Source organism: Xenopus laevis, chromosome 6S (assembly GCF_017654675.1).
Source record: "Xenopus laevis strain J_2021 chromosome 6S, Xenopus_laevis_v10.1, whole genome shotgun sequence".
Taxonomy (NCBI): Eukaryota; Metazoa; Chordata; class Amphibia; order Anura; family Pipidae; genus Xenopus; species Xenopus laevis.
The window spans coordinates 132,575,189-132,601,895 of NC_054382.1; the positions used below are offsets into that span (position 1 = coordinate 132,575,189).

Sequence of the window (26,707 nt, forward strand, 5' to 3'; positions counted from 1 at the left end):
TTTTATTATTATAGAGAAATGAGCCAGGGATGCACCTACCTGTACCGAGCCAGGGATGCACCTACCTGTACCGAGCCAGGGATGCACCTACCTGTACCGAGCCAGGGATGCACCTACCTGTACCGAGCCAGGGATGCACCTACCTGTACCGAGCCAGGGATGCACCTACCTGTACCGAGCCAGGGATACATCTACCTGTACCGAGCCAGGAATGCATCTACCTGTACCGAGCCAGGAATGCACCTACCTGTACCGAGCCAGGGATGCACCTACCTGTACCGAGCCAGGGATGCACCTACCTGTACCGAGCCAGGAATGCACCTACCTGTACCGAGCCAGGAATGCATCTACCTGTACCGAGCCAGGGATGCATCTACCTGTACCGAGCCAGGGATGCACCTACCTGTACTGAGCCAGGAATGCACCTACCTGTACCGAGCCAGGAATGCATCTACCTGTACCGAGCCAGGGATGCATCTACCTGTACCGAGCCAGGGATGCACCTACCTGTACCGAGCCAGGAATGCACCTACCTGTACCGAGCCAGGGATACATCTACCTGTACTGAGCCAGGAATGCACCTACCTGTACTGAGCCAGGGATACATCTACCTGTACTGAGCAAGGAATGCACCTACCTGTACTGAGCAAGGAATGCATCTACCTGTACTGAGCCAGGAATGCATCTACCTGTACTGAGCCAGGAATGCATCTACCTTTACTGAGGCAGGGATACATCTACCTGTACTGAGCCAGGGATGCATCTACCTGTACTGAGCCAGGGATACATCTACCTGTAGTGAGCCAGGAATGCATCTACCTGTACTGAGCCAGGAATGCATCTACCTGTACTGAGCCAGGAATGCATCTACCTGTACTGAGCCAGGAATGCATCTACCTTTACTGAGCCAGGGATACATCTACCTGTACTGAGCCAGGGATGCATCTACCTGTACTGAGCCAGGGATACATCTACCTGTACTGAGCCAGGAATGCATCTACCTGTACTGAGCCAGGAATGCACCTACCGGTACTGAGCCAGGAATGCATCTATCTGTACTGAGCCAGGGATGCACCTACCTGTACTGAGCGAGGAATGCAACTATCTGTACTGAGCCAGGGATGCACCTACCTGTACTGAGCGAGGAATGTATCTACCTGCACTGAGCCAGGGATGCATCTACCTGTACCGAGCCAGGAATAGTCCTAATGTAGCAGTAGCGGGGCAGGATGGAGAGTAGACAACCCCAGGTGTAGGGTTTCAGGATTTGACAACAGGTGGATTAAACACTCACTGAATCACATGTACTAAAGAAGGAGGAGCCGTGGGGCCCCCAATACAACACTTGGTTCCAAACGAAACACGCAGGTCCCTTGTTATTGTTTAGAATGAGTAACACCCACAAATCCCTGGGAGCCATTGGCACAAGGAATATCATGTCTCTGTAATGTTAATGCCTGGGGACAGCTGGAACATTTAGTGCCATAATCTGTGATGTCACATGTTGTTGAACTACATTTCCCAGCATCCCCTCTAACGACATACACCTGACATGGGGCTGCAAATATTTCAGCACGCTACTCTGTTTATAAAGTCTGCCAAGGTAAGGGCATATGTCTATACACCCTGCCTGGCTATTATACAGGCAGAGACATGCTGCAGACTGCACTGGATTTACTGCTATGTTTGCTTCTAAACTAGTTTCTAATCCGCAATTGAGCAAGCAAAAATATCAGAATACACAGACAGAAGTGGGCGCATTGTGGGTGTTTGTGTTGGGAGTAAAGGCAACATGTACCTTAATCAGAGATTATAATTGGAATAATGTTGCCTTTAGTGATGTACAATGGGAAGTGAAACAGGTCCCTTGGATCAGGCAGCTTTATACCGCTGGCATCTGTCAGTTGTGTGGCCAAATGACCCATGAAATCAGTGTATATCAGACACACGGTTAGTGGGAGTAACCCAGGCGCTGTCACATCTGTCACTTTAGCGAAACGCGTGTGACAACACTACAGTAACAAATCAGGGGAACGTTAATATCATAGTGTTCGCTTGCCCTTTATTATCCCAGCCAAGAGAGGAGGAGCTTCAAAACAAACCGTTTGCACTCGTAACCCTTAAGGTGACAGAGGGACGTCACAGCAAGTTTCTCTGCTCCAATGTGACTGCAGAGCTTACAACTGACATTAACCCCCTCCCCCAACTCCTCTTTACCTGCAGCCACTGCATTAACCTGTCAACCCTCTGATATTCCTTCCCCTGATTCCTGGGCAAGAGTAGTGTGTGTGTGTGGGGGGGGGGGATTGTCATTTAGTTGTTAAACTACAAGTCCCAAAATCCCCTACAAGTCCCAGAATAGCGCACAAATATCACAGTGGTTGATTATTGTGATGCTGGGGGAGATTGTCATTTAGAGTTGTTAAACTACAAGTCCCAGAATTCCCTACAAGTCCCAGAATAGAGCAAAACTCACATCACAATTGTAAACTACAAGTCCCAGAATTCCCTACAAGTCCCAGAATAGAGCACAAATATCACAATTGTAAATTACAAGTCCCAGAATTCCCTACAAGTCCCAGAATAGAGCACAAATATCACGGTTGTTGATTATTGTGATGCTGGGGGAGATTGTCATTTAGAGTTGTTCAACTACAAGTCCCAGAATCCCCTACAAGTCCCAGAATAGAGCAAAACTCACATCACAATTGAAAACTACAAGTCCCAGAACCCCCTACAAGTCCCAGAATAGAGCACAAATATCAGAATTGTTGATTATTGTGATGCTGGGGGAGATTGTCATTTGGAGTTGTTAAAACAAATATGACAGTTGCTGCTTGTTGTGATGTTGGGGGGGGGGTGTCAATTGAAGTGACCCTATGAGAATGGTTCTGTAGAAAGCCATGTAGGGGTTAAGAGGCAGAATGAGCTGGGCAGGTAATGGTGATGAGAGAAGAGAATATAAGGGGGTACCTTTAGCCCAGCACATTGGGAAAGGACTGCATCCGCTCTTCTCCATAAACACCTGCCTGAGTGTCAGCTCCTGGCCCAGCCGGCCCCTTCCAACCACATAAACACACGGGGGTGACGGGGAGGAATCAGGGCCGACTCCTGGATACAATGTCCCAATTGAGAGCTCGGGGGCTGGGAGCCTGGCTGAGGCTTGTCCACATTGAGACTCCTCCCGTGCAATGACACAACCTTCTCATGTCTCCTCAGCAAACACAATGTCACAACGTTGTCATGTCTCCTCAGCAAACACAATGTCACAACGTTGTCATGTCTCCTCAGCAAACACACACACCATCCTATTGCTTCTCCTGGTGAAGTGCTGGAGAGAGAGAGAGGCAGTGCCTGTAATTCCTGCCTTCATTCAGCACCACTGAGGGACAGAGGGAGGAGCTGGAGGAGGAGGAGGAGTCAGTGAGGAGAGTCAAGGCTAAAGCACCTTGTTATTATGCAAATGACACCCTGCACTCACTCTCTGTTTTACAAACACACAGCAAACTAGGCTGCGCCCGGCCCCAGGGAACCTGCTGCGCTCTGCAACCAAACTGGTTTCCATTCAGGTCTGGCACCGGAGCGACGGGTTTGATTCCCACCATCGGAAATGTTTCTTAATGAACCGGGTCACCATAGCAAATCCTCAATGAATTGCCAGTCAATGAATTAACCCTTTCATACACACTGACAGCATTGCAGAGACAATTACTAGAATAACACTGCCTTTACTCTCTCTGTATTTGCTGCCCTTTCTATAGGACGTCTCTCCCATCGGCCAGTCTTGAACTACAACTCCCAGCATCCAACAGAAAAGGATCACATAATCCTAGCAACCTTAAAGGGGTTGTTCACCTTTAAATTAACTCTTAGTATGATGTAGAGAGGGATATTCTGAGACAATTTACAATTGGTTTTCATTTTTTATTATTTAGTTTTTATTTTTATTTTGTGGTTTTTAATTTCAATAAGTTTTTATTGGGGTTTTTTCAAGTTAAATTACAGCTTTTGATAAAAGCCTAATATATACTTTAAGTAAAAGTTTTTACATTAACACATAATGACATTAATAATCACATTAATTATTAAAATTTGTATAGAATTGGTCACAAACAATATGTTTATACAGGATTCTAGTAATAAACTTATATTTCAAAACATTGTTATAACAAACCTTATTGTTTGACTAAATACTAAATAGGTAATAAAGTATTATAAGTATATATCTGTATTACACCCCAATGGTGGGGGAAATATACTTTTATTGTAACAAAACAACTACAAATAACAGTGTCCTTTTTGAATCAGTTGCTGAGAATTAAGAATAATTCACTCTTTTCACGAATTCGTAAATTAAATTATTTTGTTAAATAAATTAATTACTAAATTAAAATTGCTAATTTTTTACTAATTTAACTAATTTTAATTACTAATTAATTACTAAATTAAATTAGTAAATTATTTTGTGGTTTTTAAGCTATTTAGCAGCTCTCTAGTTTGCCATTTCAGCATTCTGGTTGCTAGGATCCAAATTTCCCTAGCAACCATGCTTTCATTTGAAAAAGAGACTGGAATATGAATAGGAGAGGCCCGTATTGAAAGATAAGTAATAAAAAGTAGAAATAACAATATATTTGTAGCCTTAGGGCAGAGACACGCTGGTATTTGAAAAGCTTTGAAAGCTTTCTCTCTGAGAGTCATAAGTGAATGTTGCATGAGAATTAAGCAGCGTTAAAAACCTTAAGGTGTTGCTGTGCATGCTGGGAGTGCTGGGTGCAAGAAGGGAGTAAGTGCAAATAACTGACTGCTGTGTGCCCTGAGTATATATGACAGACAAACAGCTTTTTCTTTTCAACTGGTAGATACATTTAGTGCTCTTACAGACGAGTGTTTTTACCTGTGCTCCCCTGCATTCCGTTTTTCTGCATTCAGCCGCAGGGGAGCGCAGGAATAGACGCATTAGATTTTTTCCAATGGGGCTGTACTCACACAGGCGCATGTAGGCGCCGAATACAGGAAAAATGCAGCATGTTGCGTCTACAACCTGCGTTCGGCGCCTACATGCGCCTGTGTGAGTACAGCCCCATTGGAAAAAATGTAATGCGTCTATTCCTGCGCTCCCCTGCGGCTGAATGCAGAAAAACGGAACGCAGGGGAGCGCAGGTAAAAACAATCGTCTGTATCTATTAGCTATTCTGGATCTAGTGATCTCAAATGACCCAGAACTTATAGCAAATGTGCAAGTCATTGAACCCCTGGTAAGCAGTTAGGCAAAAAAAATTATTGAATTAGATGGACGTGTGTCTTTTTTCAACCTTACTTACTATGTTACTGTGTATTTCGGGAGATTAGTCACCCAGCGACAAATTGCTTCTTCTTCAGTCGACTAATCTCCCCGAACTGACATCCTGCCAGCTAGAATGTAAATCACCAGTGGGATGGCACTTGGAACGCTTCGTTTTCCGAAGTTGCCCGAGAGACTTCGGAAAGCCGAAGCGATCCGAGTGCCATCACACCGGTGGTTTTCATTAGAGCCGACGGGAAGGCAGTTCGGGAAGATTAGTCGCCCGAAGAAGAAGCGATTTGTCACGCCTGGGCGACTAATCTCCCAAAATACCAGCAGGTGTCTCTGCCCTTACAGAGCATTTGTTTTGTTTTTTAGATGGGGTCAGTGACCCCTATTTGAAAGCTGGAAGGTCAGAAGAAGAAGAAGGCAAATAATAAAGAAATATACATATATATATATATATATAGAAAAGTTGCTTAGGATTAGCAATTCAATAACATACTAAAAGTCAACTTAAAGGTGAACCACCCCTAAAAAAAAACAACTGTTAAAATACAGCTCCCAGTGTCCACAAAACCTTCGACGGCATTTCGCCCCACCATAAATTTTCAAGGTGACAGCATTATTCTAAGCCATTTTGTTTTTTTTGTTTTTTTGGTAAATATTTACTTTTTTGTTCTGCAGCTGCCAGGCTTGAAATCTCAACTGCCGTCTCATTGCTAGGTTGAATTACCTTAACAACCAGGCAGCAATGAGGAAGTCAAAATATGAACAGAAGAGAGTCGAAGATAGGAAAGTTAAAGGGGGATAAAAAGGCGAAGAACAATAAAACAGAACCCAGTTAATGAATTTTTCAATGGCAGGATTAAAACAGGTATCACGGGGGGGAAATACTAAATAAAAAAACCAACTGAAAGGTTGCTGGAACTTAAGAGGCTAAAAATTTGTTTAATGGGGTAGTTCACCTTTACATTAACATAATATGTTATAGAATGGCTAATTCTAAGCACATTTTCAAGGGACTGTCATTTTTATTTTTTTATATAGTTGTTTTTGGGCTCTTACAGACGAGCGTTTGAAGCCGCGCTCCCCTGCGTTCCTGTTTTATGCGTTCAGCCGCAGGGGAGCGCAGGAGTAGACTCATTCATGCCTACATGAGCCTGTGTGAGTACAGCCCCACTGAAAAAACTGAATGCATCTACTCATTCGCTTCCCTGTGGCTGAACGCATAAAAACGGAACGCAGGGGAGCACAGCTTCAAACGCTCGTCTGTAAGAGCCCTTAATTACTTCTGATTATTTCCACCTTTCAAAAGGGGATCACTGACTCCATCTAAAAAAAAAAAAAAAATGCTCTGTATGGCTACAAATGTATTGTTATAGCTACTTTTTATTACTCATCTTTTCCTACTAATATTCCAGTCTCTTATTCAAATCAATGCACGGTTGCTAGGGGAATTTGGAAACTAGCAACTCGATTGCAGAAATTGCAAACTAGAGAGCTGCTGAATAAAAAGCTAAATAACTCAAAAACCACAAATAATAAAAAAATAAAACCAATTGCAAATTGTCTCAGAATATCACGCTCTACATCATAATAACAGTTAATTTAAAGGTGAACAGCCACTTTTACAGCAACACACAACAGTCACACTGAATATGAACAACTAGAAACTGAAGCCTCCCTGGGCATCTGACACACAAACTGTGTTCTTAAAGCATGGCACTCCAAATTAAGGACAGATCCTATATGCAGAAATCCCTAGATTCACACAATTCCATATAAAAACCCGTGTAAATTTAACAAGCTTCATGTCAAAAGGGCAAGTTGGCCACACATGGGGCAATGGTAGTTTCTGGGGGGAGGCCATAGCTGTGCCCCATATTCATGGACGAATCAGTATTTGATCAGAGCAAAAAGGCAAAAAAAAACAAAACACTGGGAAGGAGATGCCAAAGCTGGGAGAAGATTGAAATAATGAGTTGCCAAAGTCAAATTAGTGAGCCAATGCCTTTTGGCTTAAAGGAGAACTAAACCCTAAAAATTAATGTGGCTAAAAATGTCCTATTTTATATAGTGAACTATTGTACGAGGCTAAAGTTTGAGCTTGTCAATAGCAGCAATGATCCAGGACTTCAAACTTGTCACAGGGGGTCACCATCTTGGAAAGTGTCTGTGACACTCACATGCTCAGTGGGCTCTGATTGGCTGTTGAGAAGCTAAGCTTAGGGCTCGTCACTAATTATCCAGCAGAAAATGAGCTTCCCTGGCTGTAATATAAGCTGATGCTACAGGTTTGCTGATTATTAAATTCTGATGCTAATTGCACTGGTTTCTGTGCTGCCATGTAGTAATTATGTGTATTAATTACTAATCAGCCTTATATTGTGACATTTCTATTCTATGTGTACTGTATATTGTGAGTGGCTCCCTAAGCTCAGTAAGTGACAGCAGCACAGAGCATGTGCAGTGAATCAGCAGAAAAGAAGATGGGGAGCTACTGGGGCATCTTTGGAGACACAGATCTTTACTGCTAAAGGGCTGTGGTTGCCTTGGGCTGGTACAGAAGCACAAAACATCATGTACAACATTTCTATTCCTTTAAGGGACCCCCATGAGTTTATTCCTGTAGTGATGTTAGTGTGAGGGTCTCTCCCTCCTGACCTTGGCTTTACAAAGACAAACACAAAGCAACAAGAATCCATACAGTCCCCTAGTTTTTATTGCAAGGCTCCATCCATTTTTCACTTTTTTCCTATAAAAATAACTAAAGCAACTCTGCTCCCTGCAACAAAAGGTATCACATTACCCAAAAAGTCTATGAACGCCCAGGAAGGGTCCCTTGGAACTGGAACTTGGCTTCACATAACGTTTATGGCAACAGGAATAGCTCGCAACCCCCCCCCCCCCTCGGCTTTGATGTTGAACTTGCCCATCACTGGCTGAGCCAATGATAATCAGCTTGAAAACAACACGTTCCCTTTCTCTCGAGTAAAGGCAAAGTAAACCACAATCAGCTGCATATGGGGGGGGGGGAGTCTCCTGCAATGGGACCTTTGGGACGGGCACATTAAATTCACATGGAGGAGATCAGTGAACAGGTGAAGGAGTAACACACTGTACCCACATTTCTGCTTTAATTAGTCTTGCTGATCTTGACTAATTATAACTAATGGTTGAATCTCAAGCTGCCCATATAGAGGAGCCAATGCTTGCTGCTGCTGCTGGCACGTGAGGAGCCAAAACAAAGGTCTCACACCGTTATTGACCAATGGAAGTTGAGAATTCCCAGCAGGCAAAGACCATCGGGGCTGCACAGGACCCCCAGATAATAAACGTTCAGACAGGACCACATTATTCAGCCCACTGCTTGCGCAACCAAAACAGATAAATCATCAAAAACTGCATTTGCCCATATATAGGCAGCTTTACACTCACTTTATAAATTTCAGGAATATATATTTAAAGGAAAACAATGTAGGTCTCTATAAAAAGATATTGCATTAAACAGTTCGGATATAAAACCCTATTTCATATAAATAAACCATTTTCATAATAATATACATTTTTAGTAGAATGTGCCATTAGATTATTCTAAATAGCAAATTGGCATTTAACTAGGGATCTTACGATTCACGGTGCACACAAACAAAGCAAACATGTTAGGTCACAGGAGCCAATTAAGAGACAGTGGGACTCATTTATCAACACTGGGCAAATTTGCCCATGGCCAGTTTCCCATAGCTACCAATCACTGATCAGCATTTTAAAGCCAGCTGCAAGTAGAACAATGAATCCAACAATTTGATTGGTTGTCATGGTTTACTGCCCATGCGCAAATTTGTCCAGTGTTGATAGATGACCCTCAATGTTTTGTCTTTTGTTCCCATATGTCTTTCGGTTACAATTAGAGCTGCAGAACTGTTGCTGCTTAAGGGTCAGGGCACACGTTCAGATTCGGGGAGATTTGTCGCCCAGGGAAAAAACTCCTCTTCTTCAGGGCGACTGATCTCCCCGCTGGCTAAAATGTAAATCGCCGACGGGATGGCACTCGGAGCAATTCGTTTTCTGAAGTTGCCTGACGAGGAAACGTTGGACGACTCCCTGGAAAGAATCAATCCGAGTGCCTTCCCGTCGGCGATTTTCATTTTAGCCAGCAGGAAGGCAGTTCGGGGAGATTAGTCGCCCTGAAGAAGAGGAGATTTGTCACTGTGTGATTAATCTCCCCGAATCTGACTGTGTGCCCTGACCCTAAAGGTCAGTGTAGAGAGTGATATAATGAGACAATTTGCTATTGGTTTTAATTTTTATTTTATTATTTGTGGTTTTTGAATTATTTAGTTTTTTATTCAACATTTTTAAGCAATCTGGTTGCTCTGGTCCAAATTCCCCTAGCAACCATGTGTTGATTTGAATAAGAGTCTGGAATACGAATATGAGAGGGGCTGAATAGAAAGATGAGTAATAAAGAGTAGCAATAATAATAAATGACAGTAACTTGGCACAGGTAACTTCCTCAGGTATCACTGACAAGACAAACAAATACGATGACTAATACTTGCCCTGTCACTGCTCATTACATATGTAACAGATCAGCCAGACCTGCAGACTAATGCATTTCCTGCAACAAAGGCTCACGTGTGCCATAAACCCATTCATTATTAACAGCGCTTCCGGAGAGAAAAAGATATGCCAATCGCTGAGTGATAACGGAGAGAAACCTCAGGTGACCAAGGTGACAATAATAATCACTTTCCAATCAAGCAGCTTTCTTTAAAGGATAAGTAAACCTTTAAAATAAGTGAATGTAAAATGGATGAGGAGGCTATTTTAAGAAATGTTGCAATGTACATCCATTATTTATTTAATTTTAATTCCAAGATATTAAGGGATACACGTACTGTTAATATGAATGAATTTTGTTACATCTTTCTCCTGACAACTTCCTTGACTACTTGCTGGTCAGACTGGTGGGAAACTGACCAGCAGGTGGCGCTGTTGTAACAAAATTCATTCATATTAACAGTACATGTATCCCTTAATATCTTGGCATTAAAAGAAAATAAATAATGAATGTAAATTGCAAAAGTTCTTAGAACAGCCCCCGCATCCATTTTACATTCACTTCATTTAAAGGTTTACTTATCCTTTAAAAAGAAATGGCGGTGCTGTGCCTTAAGATCATTATCTAGACTATGCAGTTTGGTATAGGTTTGTTTAATGTTGATCATATTTTCATTTTTTTTCATAAAAGCTGCATAAAAGAATCGATTCCTAAAAATGGGTGCTTGTTTTTTTTTTCTCCAGTGGAATCTGTCTGTATCATGTTGCTACTGTACAAAGTCACAGATACTGCAGCCCAGTGACAGGAATCACCCTAAAAGCCTTAGCTTGCAGGTTTAACCCCCACAACTCCATGCATTGCTCATACTCCACACACAAGTGCAAGCTCAGCCCTACCCCAGAGAGTATGGTTTTCAGTTATCTCAACGGAACAAGGGACGGATCAATCAGAAATACAAATAAAACTACACAATAACTCCATTTACTCATCTATGAGAGACTGGATAATAACATGCGGAGCCACAGCAGGAGGACCAAAACGTTCATGATGTGGCTCTGACTTCTGGGTGCGATAACCCCCAACTGTCCCGTTTTTCATGGGACAGTCCCGTTTTTCATGGGTCAGTCCAGATTTTGACGGCTCAACCCGCAGTCCTGGATTGTAACTGAAATGTCCAGACTTTCTCTTTGATCTCCTGCACTGAACAGCCAGAAAAAGACAACGTTTCTGAAGCTTTTGGCAGGGAACCCAGAACATTCACTTAGATACATTTGTTGCAATTTAAGATAAGCAAAGAAACAATTGTAACAATTTAAGATAAGCAGATCTCTTGGGGAAACTGTGACTTGCAGCTTAAAGGGCAATTCACCTTCATTAGCAAAACTGTAATAACACATAAAAACCACAGAAAAGTGTTCAAACTTTCATAACCTGCCTCATTTTGTAAAATACACATGGTAATTAGGGGGTGTGGCCACAAAAATAGGTGTGGTCAAAAAAAATTATCCCTCTTTCTGTTTCCAAAATGTTGGGAGGCATTTAGCCCAGGCAGATACCTAGGAGACTTTTCTCATGTGGAATCTTCAGAGACACAGATCTTTACTAACAAATGGCTGTGGAAACCTTGGGCCGGAACAGAAGACCAAAACATGAGGTATGATACTACACGGCTACCTAGTGGAGACCCCTTGAGCAATTTCCCATATGTCAGGGGGTGCACTGAGAAAATAAAAGCCCAGCCATGGGGTGGAAATATAGACGACTTGTGTCAAGATACATAAATATCCCCATTAAAGTCACCCAGCTCCTGTTGAACTATAACAGCAGCATGATGGCCAGAAACTGCTTAGTATTATTCTAGTAGCAAATAAAACATTTGCTCTGCAGCCCATGTGCCTTGGTTTTTAAATATTTTCTGACCCATCATTGTCCCAGTGTGTCATTAATCGTACAGTACATACGGACAGAATTGCCCTCGCAGCCAAACCTCACATGCACAAGGGATTATCACATTTTCACCTACAGGGAATAAAGAGGTAACAACATTCCCAGTGCAAGTCAGAGCCTGCATCCACCCCTCCACCAGAAAGTTCTGCCGATAATTATATAAGCATGCACCCAATATCCACGGATCCTTGGTGAAAGATTCAGCCGAATATCAAACCGAATCATAATTTCCATATGCAAATTAGGGGCAGGAAAGGAAAAAGTGGAAAAAATTCTTCTTTTGTGATGAAAAGTCAAGTGATTTCCCTACTGGCCCCTAATTTACATTAGGGATGCACTGACTCCAGGATTCGGCCTTTTTCAACAGGATTCGGATTCGGCTGAATCCTTCTGCGGCCGGAACTGAATCCGAATCCTAATTAGCATATGCAAATTAGGGGCTGGAGAGAAATCGTGTGACTTTTTGTCATAAAACAAGTTAGTAAAAAATGTTTCCCCTTCCCACCCCTAATTTGCATATGCAAATTAGGATTAGGATTCGGTTCCGCCAAACTCTTTCGCGAAGGATTCGGCCGAATCCAAATTAGTGGATTCGGCGCATCCTTGTTTACAAATGTAAATTAGGATTAGGATTCGGTTCCGCCGACTCTTTCACGAAGCATTCGGCCGAATTCAAATTAGTGGATTCGGTGCATCCCTAGTTTACAAATGCAAATTAGGATTCACCCGGGCAGAAGGATTGGGCCGAATCCGAATCCTGCTGAAAAAGGCAGAATCCTGGATTCAGTGCATCACTAATAAGCAATTGGTTTTCCTTTGTGTTGGAATCCGATCAAATGGATCCAGAATGCTCGGGACCTGGGGTTTTGTGGATAACGGATCTTTCTGTAATTTGGATCTTCATACTTTAAGTCTACTAGAAAATCATATAAACATGAAATAAACCCAATAGGCTGGTTTTGCCTCCAATAAGGATTAATTATATTTTAGTTGGAATCAATAACAATGTTCTGTTTCAAAAGGAAATAATTTATAAAATTTTAGATTATTTGGATAAAATGGAATCTTTGGGAGACAGACTTTCCTATTGGATAATGGGTTTACGGATAACGGATCCCATACCTGAATAAAGCAGGAGTGGTTATTTTATACACCGGATGGCATCAGTAGGGAAATCTTTAACCATGGAACATACATAAATAAATAAAACCCTTACCTGATAGGAACGAAAGCCTCGAAATATCTGAAAAATTGGAAAAAGAAGAAAATGAATAAGCAAAGGATACATTATTGGCAATGAGATCTAACAGGCTGCGTCTGAAACGCCAAAGAAAATCAGAGAAAATATAATGGGGAAAAAGCACAAATGCAGGAAAGAAAGGCAAAACATTCAAATGCTGCAATAAATAAATAAGTAAATAAATATCATCTACCTATTTACTTAGATGCCAATAAGATGCTCAGTAATTCAGTTACATGATAAAGAACTAATTACTTTTCCTTTTTGAACATAGAATCTCCTGTTCCTCAGAAGTTAACCCTGCATTTACTGCCTTTGACTTATTTAATTATGCTGCATTATTATTGTTGCCGAATAAAAATTTAAATAAGTCAAAAGCCACAAATAATAAAAAAATAAAAACCAATTGCAAATCGTCACAGAATATCCCTCTCTACATCATACTAACAGTTCATTTAAAGGTGAAAAACCCCTTTAACTGGAATTGTGTTCAGGTATGGGACCTGTTACCCAGAATGCTCGGGACCTGGGGGTTCTTCTGGAAAATGGATCTTTCCATAATTTGGATCTTCATACCTTAAGTCTACTAGAAAATAATATAAACATGAAATAAAGCCAATGGGCTGGTTTTGCTTCCAATAAGGATTAATTATATAAAGGGATACTGTCATGGGAAAAAAAAATTTCAAAATGAATCAGTTAATAGTGCTGCTCCAGCAGAATTCTGCACCGAAATCCATTTCTCAAAAGAGCAAACAAATTTTTTTTATATTCAATTTTGAAATCTGACATGGGGCTAAACATATTGTCAGTTTCCCAGCTGCCCCAAGGCAGGTGACTTGTGCTCTGATAAACTTCAATCACTTTTTACTGCTGTACTGCAAGTTGGACTGATATCACCCCCTCCCTTTTCCCCCCCATTCGCCAACAAAAGAACAATGGGAAGGTAACCAGATAGCAGCTCCCTAACACAAGATAGCAGCTGCCTGGTAGATCTAAGAACAGCACTCAATAGTAAAGTCCAGGTCCCACTGAGACTGATTCAGTTACATTGAGAAGGAAAAACAGCAGCCTGCCAGAAAGCATTTCTCTCCTAAAGTGCAGGCACAAGTGACATGACCAGGGGCAGCTGGGAAATTGACAAAATGTCTAGCCCCATGTCAGATTTCAAAATTGAATATAAAAAAATCTGTTTGCTCTTTTGAGAAATGGATTTCAGTGCAGAATTCTGCTGGAGCAGCACTATTAACTGATGTGTTTTGAAAAAAAAAATTTTTTCCCATGACAGTATCCCTTTAAATTGGGATTAAGTACAAGAGACTGTTTTATTATTACACAGAAAAAGGGGAAAAATTTAAGTTTGGATTATTTGAATAAAATGGAGCCTATGGGAGACGGCCATGCCATAATTTGGAGCTTTCTAGAGAACGGGTTTCTGGAAAATGGATCCTATGCCTGTCTAGAAAAAAATCAAGGTTTTTTTTCACTAAAAATTCAGATTTTTTTATTAAAAAAAAAAAAATATTCTTCTGAGAAAGTTCAGAGGCGAAACCTGTAAAAGTCCCCCATATTACATATCCCAAGAGCTGGGCAAACACAGGCTGAGCTGCAAGACTTCCAACCAATCAGTTTGGAGCAGTAGATTAGGCAGCACAGACATCGTAGTTTGTTTGGAAAAGGTTGGGTGGTTGGAGCCAAGCAATTAGCAATTATCATGTAAGACACGTGGAGAGAAATAAATATTAGCATCCAATAAAAACTTCAGTAATGGAAAGTTTCTGCTCTACAAAGCAAGGTACCCCGGCGCTACCCGGGAGAGATTTGGGTTTTCAACTCCATTTAGCCGAGGCTGCCGGTACTGGAGGAATTATCCCACCGACTCGAATAATGTTCCCCTATCAGACTGCACTAATTGCACCCGTAATCTTATTTATACTGCTCAGCCATGAGGGGAAAGAACATTCGTGCACATAACAGAAACCAGTCTCAGAGACTAAACAAAGTATATTGAGATCAGAAGCAAATAACTTTATCTAACGTACAATGGGAGGTACATTATTGTCTATATAATAAGCAATAGCCATAAATAACCTGTGATATATATATATATATATATATATATATATATATATATATATATATATAGATATATAGATATATATAGATATATATAGATATATAGATATATATAGATTTATATATATATAGATTTATATATATATATATATATATATATATATATATATATATATATATATATATATATATATATATATATATATATATATATATATATATATATATATATATATATATATATATATATATATATATATATATATATATATATATATATATATATATATATATATATATATATATATATATTTTTGAGAAAGGCCTGGGACCAGGCCGAAACGTCAGTCTGTAACTTCTACAATAAATCATTTATTCCTTTTAAGAAGTCCTGAGAGTGCGGACCTTATTGCATAATACAGGTCTTGGAACTCCACTGAGGGCAGCCATTCAAGCACAGGATACACAGTAGATAACAGATAAGTACTACTATAGTTTATATAAACAAGCTGCTGTGTAGCCAGGGGGCAGCCATTCAAGCACAGGATACACAGTAGATAACAGATAAGTACTACTATAGTTTATATAAACAAGCTGCTGTGTAGCCACGGGGGCAGACATTCAAGCACAGGATACACAGTAGATAACAGATAAGTACTACTATAGTTTACATAAACAAGCTGCTGTGTAGCCACGGGGGCAGCCATTCAAGCACAGGATACACAGTAGATAACAGATAAGTACTACTATAGTTTATATAAACAAGCTGCTGTGTAGCCATGGGGGCAGCCATTCAAGCACAGGATACACAGTAGATAACAGATAAGTACTACTATAATTTATATAAACAAGCTGCTGTGTAGCCATGGGGGCAGCCATTCAAGCACAGGATACACAGTAGATAATAGATAAGTACTACTATAGTTTATATAAACAAGCTGATGTGTAGCCATGGGGGCACAGAGCAGCCTCTTTCTTTCTCCTGACAACTTCCTTGACTACTTGCTGGTCAGACTGGTGGGAAACTGACCAGCAGGTGGTGCTGTTGTAATAAAATTCATTCATATTAACAGTACATGTATCCCTTAATATCTTGGAATTAAAACAAAATAAATAATCAATGTAAATTGCCAGATTTCTTAGAATAACACGGTCATCAATTTTTTTAAAGGATAAGTAAACCTTTAAAATAAGTGAATGTACAATTGATGAGGGTGTTATTCTAAGCTCTTTTGTCATTTATATGGGAAACATCTCTGTAAGCTTCATCCCTGGCAATGTTGGCAGAGCCGGGCAATATGAGTAACATGGACAGGCAGTGCTTAGTATAAATAAAAGTTATTTTTATTTCACAACGTTTTGTAGGTCACAGTTCCCCTGCTTTCCCTTTATGCACGGCTGACCTATTTCTAAACTCGACATTCCCAGGGAGAGAAGAGTATGAGCCGCCTGCTAATCCTACACAGTGGTGTTCGTTTCGTTCCAATCCAAATGTTGTTGAACTGCAATTGGCAGAACCCGACAGCAAGTTTCCAGACAACAAGACCAATGGGAGAGCAGCATTTGTCAGTTCCGACTGTCAGATCCATAAAGCACATTTTATTCTTTGTACCATGAAAGATCATTTGTTTCAATGTAACAATCTACAACTAACCGTTCAGAATACAATGAGTAGTAAAGTAACAAATCAGACAATGCTGTGGCCATGACTGTAATCTTGTTAAAATTATATCTGACAAATAGTAGTGACAGTCACCCATTGATATCGTCATGCAATAGATGGAGAGAAATTATCATCATTAGCCGACCCCATCCTGTCCCATCGACTAATCACTGTGGTACGGAAATTGTCAGGGCGGTTATTCTGAGCCCAAAGACGATCCAATGTCTTTTGTGTCTAGGTCCAGCTTAAAGGGGAACTATCGCTTAAATGAGAATTTAACATAAGCTTCATCGTACTGAAATCCTGGATGCACCGAATCCAGGATTTGGTTCGTGATTCGGCCAAGATTCAGCCTTTTTCCGCAGCATTCGGATTCGGCCGAATCCTTCTGCCTGGCTGAACCGAATCTGATTTGCATATGCAAATTAGCGGTGGGGAGGGAAATCGCGTGACTTTTTGTCAGAAAACAAAGTAAAATATGTTTTCCCCTTGCGACCCCTAATTTGCATATGCAAATTAGGATTCGGTTCGGTATTCGGCCGAATCCTTCGTGAAGGATTCGGGGGTTCGGCCGAATCCTTCGTGAAGGATTCGGGGGTTCGGCCGAATCCAAAATAGTTTAATTAAATATTCTGCATAATTTCTGAAATAATCAAGTTTATCTTCACTTTCCCTCTCTCAGCATCTGTTTCTCTTCATTCTCTCTAGGGATGCACTGAATCCACTATTTTGGATTCGGCTGAAACCCCAAATCCTTTGTGAAAGATTTGCCAAATACTGAACCAAATCCGTATGCAAATTAGGGGTTGGAAGGGGAAAACATTCTTTACTTCCTTGTTTTCTGACAAAAATTCATGCAATTTCCCTCCCGCCCCTAATTTGCATATGCATATTAGCATTCAGTTCGGCTGGGCAGAAGGATTCGGCCTAATCCGAATCCTGCTGAAATGGGCAGAATCCTGGCCGAATCCCGAACCGAATCCTGGATTGGGTGCATCCCTACTTCTCTCTTCATGCAGCAGTTGGGTGTCAGATATTCACCGACAGTTAGATCCAATATATCTTATAGGGGGGCTCCTTTTGCCTAGAAGATGTATTAGAGCTCACTCTATTAAACTCACCAGACATCATGTCTCTCTACATGCAGAATTTGTGCAAAAGGCAGTTATTTTGTTAGATTTTGTTTGTACTGGAAGCAGTTATTTGAATGAACTCTAAGGAGAAGCTTGAAGGAGAAAAACTCTTTTCCAAATAAATCCCTACCTCCCACCCCACGTACACCCTCCTCCCCCCGCTTAGCTGCCCCCGGGGAAATGCCCCTAACTTTATACTTACCCCTCGGTGCAGATTTAGGGATCAGAGTTCATGGCGGCCATCTTCTGGGTCTTCGGTAAGCTGAGACAGAGACCAGCGAAACGACGCTTGTGCAAAATGGACAGAAATTGCCGAAGCGCCATAAGAAAACATTAAGACCCAGAAGATGGCTGCCGTGAACTTCGATCGTTAAATATGCACCGAAGGGTAAGTAAAAAGGGGAGGGCAGCTAGGCTGGAGGGTCTATGTGGGGTAGGGTTTTTTGGAAAAGGGTTTGTTTCTCCTTTAAAGCAGCCCGGATATAGCAGGAATGACAGCATTAGATGCGGCGTTGTGCTGCTGGTAGTTATGAAGGAGATGCCCTGGTTCCTCCAGGTGAAACAGAAGCCAATAAGCTGCTCATTCTCAATGAAATAAGGGCAGTTACTTACCATCTCCACCAGCGCAGTTCAACAACCCAAAAACCTGCATGTTTAATTCAAAAACAGCTGTAAATTGTATCCTATATATTTATCAGAGAGCTCGGCTTCTCCCTCGTACTGCTGCTCCCACCTCGGCTGGAGACATTCTTTCCAGGCAAATCATAACTTGCCCCATAGATATTTGTGAAAGGCCCCGCAAGCGAAGCAGCCAGAGCCCAGGACATGGGGCCCAGTCTGTTATTAAAGGAAAACTATACCCCCAAAATGAACACTTAAGCAACAGATAATATGATATAAACTAAGTGGCATTTTAAAGAATCTTATCAAGCTGGAATATATATTTAAGTAGATATTGCCCTTTTACATCTCTTGCCTTGAGCCACCATTTTGTGATGGTCTGTGCGCTGTCTCAGAGATCACCTGACCAGAAATACTGCAGCTCTAACTGTAACAGGAAGAGATCACCTGACCAGAAATACTGCAGCTCTAACTGTAACAGGAAGAGATCAGCTGACCAGAAATACTGCAGCTCTAACTGTAACAGGAAGAGATCAGCTGACCAGAAATACTGCAGCTCTAACTGTAACAGGAAGAGATCACCTGACCAGAAATACTGCAGCTCTAACTGTAACAGGAAGAGATCAGCTGACCAGAAATACTGCAGCTCTAACTGTAACAGGAAGAGATCAGCTGACCAGAAATACTGCAGCTCTAACTGTAACAGGAAGAGATCAGCTGACGAGAAATACTGCAGCTCTAACTGTAACAGGAAGAGATCACCTGACGAGAAATACTGCAGCTCTAACTGTAACAGGAAGAGATCACCTGACGAGAAATACTGCAGCTCTAACTGTAACAGGAAGAGATCACCTGACGAGAAATACTGCAGCTCTAACTGTAACAGGAAGAGATCACCTGACGAGAAATACTGCAGCTCTAACTGTAACAGGATGAGATCACCTGACCAGAAATACTGCAGCTCTAACTGTAACAGGAAGAGATCAGCTGACCAGAAATACTGCAGCTCTAACTGTAACAGGAAGAGATCACCTGACCAGAAATACTGCAGCTCTAACTGTAACAGGAAGAGATCAGCTGACCAGAAATACTGCAGCTCTAACTGTAACAGGAAGAGATCAGCTGACCAGAAATACTGCAGCTCTAACTGTAACAGGAAGAGATCAGCTGACCAGAAATACTGCAGCTCTAACTGTAACAGGAAGAGATCACCTGACGAGAAATACTGCAGCTCTAACTGTAACAGGAAGAGATCACCTGACGAGAAATACTGCAGCTCTAACTGTAACAGGAAGAGATCACCTGACCAGAAATACTGCAGCTCTAACTGTAACAGGAAGAGATCAGCTGACCAGAAATACTGCAGCTCTAACTGTAACAGGAAGAGATCACCTGACGAGAAATACTGCAGCTCAAACTGTAACAGGAAGAGATCACCTGACCAGAAATACTACAACTCTAACTGTAACAGGAAGAGATCACCTGACCAGAAATACTGCAGCTCTAACTGTAACAGGAAGAGATCAGCTGACCAGAAATACTGCAGCTCTAACTGTAACAGGAAGAGATCAGCTGACCAGAAATACTGCAGCTCTAACTGTAACAGGAAGAGATCACCTGACCAGAAATACTGCAGCTCTAACTGTAACAGGAAGAGATCACCTGACCAGAAATACTGCAGCTCTAACTGTAACAGGAAGAGATCACCTGACCAGAAATACTGCAGCTCTAACTGTAACAGGAAGAGATCACCTGACCAGAAATACTGCAGCTCTAACTGTAACAGGAAGAAGTGTTGAAGCAAAAGACAGAACTCTGTCTGTTAATTGGCTCATGTGACCTAACAACTATGGTTTGTTGGTATGTTTGTGAGTACAGTGAATCGTATGATCCCAGGGGGCGGCTCTTATTTTTTAAAATGGCAATTTTCTATTTATGATTACCCAATGGCACATACTACTAGAAAAGTATTTTATTATGAAAATGGTTTATTAACATGAAGCAGGATTTTACACGAGCTGTTTTATGCAATATCTTTTTATAGAGACCTACATTGTTTAGGGGGTATAGTTTTCCTTTAACTGCGTCCCACAAAACAACTTCTGTCATCAAAAGGAAGAGGAATCACCAAACTTTGCATTTTCTGCATCAAAAGGGAAGGGGTTTCAGCTCAGAGTGGAGCAGTCTGATTGTGGTGTATATGGGGTGAATATTTGTTTGATTGCCATGTATAGTGGTAATGAGTTCCACCACAAGGCAGGGACAGCTAGAGACAACACAGCATGAAATGTGCCCCAAGCCACCTTCAAACAGCTGTTTGGTTGCTAAGGAGCATAACCCCAGCAACCAAAATGATTTAGAACATTTCTTCTCTGAATATTTGTATTTATACATATGGGAGGAGGGAGGTACCATATTGATTCCCTTAGACAGTACAGTATGAGGGTATAGCTTATTGTGTGCCCAGAACATTCCTTCTCTGTATATTTGTATTTATACATATGGGAGGAGGAGGTGCCATATTGATTCCCTTAGACAGTACAGTATGAGGGTATAGCTTATTGTGTGCCCAGAACATTCCTTCTCTGTATATTTGTATTTATACATATGGGAGGAGGAGGTGCCATATTGATTCCCTTAGACAGTACAGTATGAGGGTATAGCTTATTGTGTGCCCAGAACATTCCTTCTCTGTATATTTGTATTTATACATATGGGAGGAGGAGGTGCCATATTGATTCCCTTAGACAGTACAGTATGAGAGTATAGCTTATTGTGTGCCCAGAACATTCCTTCTCTGTATATTTGTATTTATACATATGGGAGGAGGAGGTGCCATATTGATTCCCTTAGACAGTACAGTATGAGAGTATAGCTTATTGAGTGCCCAGAACATTCCTTCTTGCTTATTGAAGTCTATTGAGGAAGCCTCAATCAAGCATCATGGCAGTTCCTACTCACAGACAAAGGTAAATATGCAGAAAAGGAGTGATCTGCGCAATGTATGAATTATTAAAGGAAATAATGTATAATTTTGAGTTACACGTGTTTGGGTTGTGGCCTTGCAGTATAATTCAATTCCATTTTATTCCAGGCTGCAAAGCTTTCCTATTGTAAGGCTGTAACTGGCAGGGGACTCTGACACCATGTCCTGTTTGTCACATTGTTTTCATTCTCCCCAGTGTATAACAAACTGTCACAACTCATTCAGGCACAAGAAATAGTGTGTTCTTTATTTCCCAAAAGCAAGGATGCCACCCAGAGGGTGCACTCGGTACTGCAACACTAAACTAGTCTGAGTAGAGGCCTGTGTATATTCCAGTAGTTAAAGGACCGTTCGCCTTTAATATAACTTTTAGTGTGTTATAGAATGTCCAACTTTTCAATTGGTCTCTATTATAAATTTCTTATAGGTTTTTAATTATTACTTACTGTTTTATGTCTTCAAATGGGGGTCACTGACCCCAGCTTAAAAACACATTTAAAGCTACAGATGTATTATTTCTGATTGTTATTACTACTTTCTATTCAGACCCTCTCCTATTCATATTCCAGTCTCTTATTCAAATCAATGCATGGTTGCTGGGGTAATTTGGACCATAGAAATCAGATGGCTAAAATTACAAACTGGAAAGCTGCTGAATAAAAAGCTAAATAACTCAAAAACCACAAATAAAAAATAAAAACCAATTGCAAATTGTCTCAGAATATCCCTCTCTACATCATACTAACAGTTAATATAAAGGTGAAATACCCCTTTAATGCAGAGGGAGGAAATAAATGTCAAAGCTCAGATCTCAATATATTCAAATCATTTACAGTACTAACAGTTTCAGCCAGGAAATAAATTATATATCTATCTATCTATCTATATATATATGTACATATACACACACACACTAGGGCTCCCTCTGGACCTAATCTTTTCAATTCAGATCCAGATTTCCTCATACACCCCCTTATAGTCCCACAGCCAAGTCCATTTCTATATAAGTGTAAGCTTATCAGTAAAGGAAAGATACAGGTATGGGATCGGTTATCCAGAATGCTTGTGACCTAGGGTTGTCCACATAACGGATCTTTCTGTAATTTGGATCTTCATACCTTAAGTCTACTAGAAAATCATATGAACATTAAATAAAGCCAATAGGCTGGTTTTGCCTCCAATAAGGATTAATTATATCTTAGTTGGGATCAAGTACAAGCGACTGTTTTATTATTACACAGAAAAAGGAAATCATTTTGAAAAATTTGGATTATTTGATAATAATGGAGTCTATGGGAGACGCCTTTCCGTAATTCGGAGCTTTCTGGATAACGGATCCCATACCTGTACGAATAGCGGATATATAGGGGTAGTTAATTAATAAAACAAATTGTGAGAGAGCACTACGGGGCCCCCCCAAGATTATTCAGGGCCCAACGTTTATTATCTTGCCCAGTTGCTGCACTGGATTTCAATGTGCCGAGCAGAAGAGCACAACTCACATGTACAGATGTAGCTGTGACCCCTGTAAGTAACTGTCGCTTCGTGCAGCTGGTGCCCGGCCAGGAATCCAGGTTCCTACACTGAATCCAGAGGAGTCTTGCTATTATAGATTTATTATGTATTCAATTTCAGTAAACAAGAGAGACCCTTCAGTCTGCCTCATACTGTACTGGCCCTTTATACAATATCTCTTTGGGTTGGATGACAATTCCTCATGTCGGACCAAGAAGACCTTGGGAAAGGACCAGTTATCCAGAAAGTTCTGAATTATGGGAAGACTGTCTCCCATAGACTCCATTCTATCCAAATAATCCAGGTTTTTTTAAACCATTTATTTGTTTTTATAATAAAACAGTAACTTGTACTTGATCCCAACTAAGATATAATTAATCCTTATTGGAAGCAAAACCAGCCTATTGGGTTTATTTCATGTTTATATGATTTTATAGTAGACTTAAGGTATGAAGATCCAAATTACAGAAAGATCCATTATTCAGAAAACCCTAAATCCCGAGCATTCTGGATGACAGGTCCAGTACCTGTACTTTACTTTCTAGCAATGTATTGTGAATTCAAATCTGATTTAATTACCAATCACTCCGGTACTGGGAACATTAGGGGGCACATTTACTAAGGGTCGAATATCGAGGGTTAATAAACCCTCTAATTTAAACCCTTCAAATTCGAATATCGAATTTGAAGGATTTAGCGCAAATCCTACGATCGATCGCAGTAAAAATCATTAGATCGAACAATAAAATCCTTCGAATCAATCGATTTTAAGCGACATAGGCTAACATTGTAGCTCGGTAGGTTTAAACTGCCGAAGTATGTAGTCAAAGTTTTTTTTAAAGAGACAGTACTTCGACTATCGAATTGTCGAATAGTCAAACGATTTTTAGTTCGAATCGAAGTCGAAGGTCATAGTAGCCTCTTCGATGGTCGAAGTACCCAAAAAAATACTTCGAATTTTTTTCATTCAAATCCTTCACTCGAGCTTAGTAAAAAAGTGTGTGTGAATGTGAGTGTGTGTGTGTGAGTGAGTGAGTGAGTGTGTGTGATTGAGTGTGTGTGTGAGAGAGTGTGAGAGCTTAGTAAATGTAAAAGTGTGAGAGCTTAGTAAATGTGTGTGTGAGTGTGTGAGAGTGTGAGTGTGTGCGAGAGTGTGAGAGCTTAGTAAATGTAAATGTGAGTGTGAGATCTTAGTAAATGTAAATGTGAGATTGTGAAAGCTTAGTAAATGTGAGTGTGTGAGAGCTTAGTAAATGTAAATGTGAGATTGTGAAAGCTTAGTAAATGTGAGTGTGTGAGAGCTTAGTAAATGTAAATGTGAGTGTGTGAGAGCTTAGTAAATGTGAGTGTGAGAGCTTAGTAAATGCGTGTGTGTGAATGTGAGTGTGTGAGAGTGTGAGAGCTTAGTAAATGTAAATGTGAGAGTGTGAGAGTTTAGTAAATGTAAATGTGAGAGTGTGAGAGCTTAGTAAATGTAAATGTGAGATTGTGAAAGCTTAGTAAATGTGAGTGTGTGAGAGCTTAGTAAATGTGAGAGTGTGAGAGCTTAGTAAATGAGAGTGTGATAGCTTAGTAAATGTAAATGTGAGAGCTTAGGAAATGCGTGTGTGTGAGTGTGAGTGTGAGTGTGTGAGAGTGTGAGAGTTTAGTAAATGTAAATGTGAGTGTGAGAGCTTAGTAAATGTGAGAGTGTGAATGTGAGTGTGTGAGAGTGTGAGAGTTTAGTAAATGTAAATGTGAGAGTGTGAGAGTTTAGTAAATGTGAGTGTGAGAGTGTGAGCGTGTGAGAGCTTAGCAAATGTGAGTGTGTGTGTGAGTGTGAACATAATCCATTTCCCTGATTTTACATTTTCCTGGATTTTTCAGGGCCCCTGAAATCATAAAATCAGGGTTCTACTGTGTATACAGCATATATATATATATATATATATATATATTTATATAAATATACTTATACACATACTGGATATTGTGAGTGCCCCTAAGCTCACTTAACCCTTTAACCGCCAAGCACGTACGGCGTACGTGCTGGCGGTTCAGGGCTCAGGCTGCCAAGAACGTACCTCGTACGTTCTTTTGCAGCTGAGCCCTTCTCTCTGCATCGGCGGCTTTTGCCGCCTCTGCAGAGAGTCAGGAGGGTAGACAGCCCCCTGGGCAACGTGGCTGGGGGGCTGTCAAGTCGGATCTGCGACGCGATTGTCGCAGATCCGACTTCAAAGTAGCAGAAGCGCAATGTAAGCGCTGCTGCTGCTGGCTTACCTCCTCCTCGTCGCACCACGCGCCCAGTCACTTCCTGCTGCGCAGTAACTCTGCAGACACGCTGCCAGGAGTCGTCCTTCGGTTCCAGCGATCCTCCTGCTACAAAAACGGTAAGTGCACTTTTTTTTACACACTTACCTGCACTTACACATACCTACAGTACATTTATACACTTACATGAACATTTTAGTAAAAATTTGTGTTTTTTTATTTTTTATTTTAGCACACTTAGTCGATTTTGTACACTTATTTACACTTAATTACATGTATTTGCACACTCAGACAACTTTTATTAGTGCACAAATATGTATACACAAAAACTCACAAACAGGGTTTTTTTTTTTTTTTTTTACTTATTCATTGTACTGTTTGTTTTGCCTAAAAGCATGTTATTTTGACAGCGTGACTATTGGATAATCGATTTCGGCCACTAATTACGCTGCCGGATCAATTATTTTGTTATTTCATTGATTTACGCTATTTTTGTGGTTTTATTGCAATTTTATCCATGCATTATTGTTCCTTATGTATCTTTAGTATAGTTTTGCTGTTTGGTGCTTTGGTATAGAAAGATTTATTTTACTTAGTTTGATTCGCCAGAATATATGCTTTCCAAAAATATATGGGTTTCTGGGGGTCTTTTTACAGTTTTGGGGTCTTATGGCACATAACGCACAGTTGGGGCTCTCTTTTCTGCAGCTTAGTTGGCTAGCGTGAAAATTCATAGGCATGTTTTTCATTTGGGGTCTGTACACGCCACATACTTTGGTAAATCTATGCATATTGGGCATCAAACTATTTAGTAGACCTCTGACGTCCATATTTAGGGTGATTTTTCTTTATACGTAAAACAGTGTGTGTGATAAATGCGGCAAACTGCAACAATTTTAGGCGATTTTCAGAAATGTAAAAACCTCTGCGTTTAGAAAAGCTTTGCAGTTTGGTGTAGAAAGACGTCTTTATCTTTTTTGGATTCGTCAGAATGTGTACTTTCCAAAAATATATGGTTTTGGGGGGGTCTTTGCTGTTAGGAGGGTCTTGAGGCATATAATATGAAGTCAAGGGTCTATGTTCACAGAAGGCGAATCGGCAGCAGAGAAAAATCATATGCACTATTTTCATTTTGGGTCCGCACATGCCAGCTGCCTTGGTATATCAATGCATATTGGGCATCAAACGGTTCAATTGACCCTTGGCATCAGTATTTATGGTGTTTTAGAATTGTATGTAAGAAATTGGGTGAGATAAATGCGGCCAATTGCAATATTTTTAGGCAATTTTCAAAAATGTAAAAACTGTTGCTTTTATCGCCAAATTTAGGAAAGGCTTGCGGCTTGGTACTTTGGAGTACAAGGACATGCATACCCAATTTGGATTCGTGGGAATGTATACTTTCCGAAAATATATGGTTTTCTG

General features: G+C 40.6%; 1 protein-coding gene across 19 annotated transcripts in view; it reads right to left on the reverse strand.

The window, feature by feature from the left end:
• ptk2.S (protein tyrosine kinase 2 S homeolog) overlaps nucleotides 1-26,707 on the reverse strand; it is a 182,990-nt gene that overhangs the window by 131,934 nt on the left and 24,349 nt on the right. For 5 of the 19 annotated variants that reach the window (XM_041567145.1, XM_041567139.1, XM_041567154.1 and 2 more), the window contains exon 1: nucleotides 2,974-3,364. In XM_041567145.1, coding sequence (XP_041423079.1) covers nucleotides 2,974-3,019 — 46 coding nt within the window. In that variant the 5' untranslated portion in view covers nucleotides 3,020-3,364. 19 annotated transcript variants of the gene reach the window in all.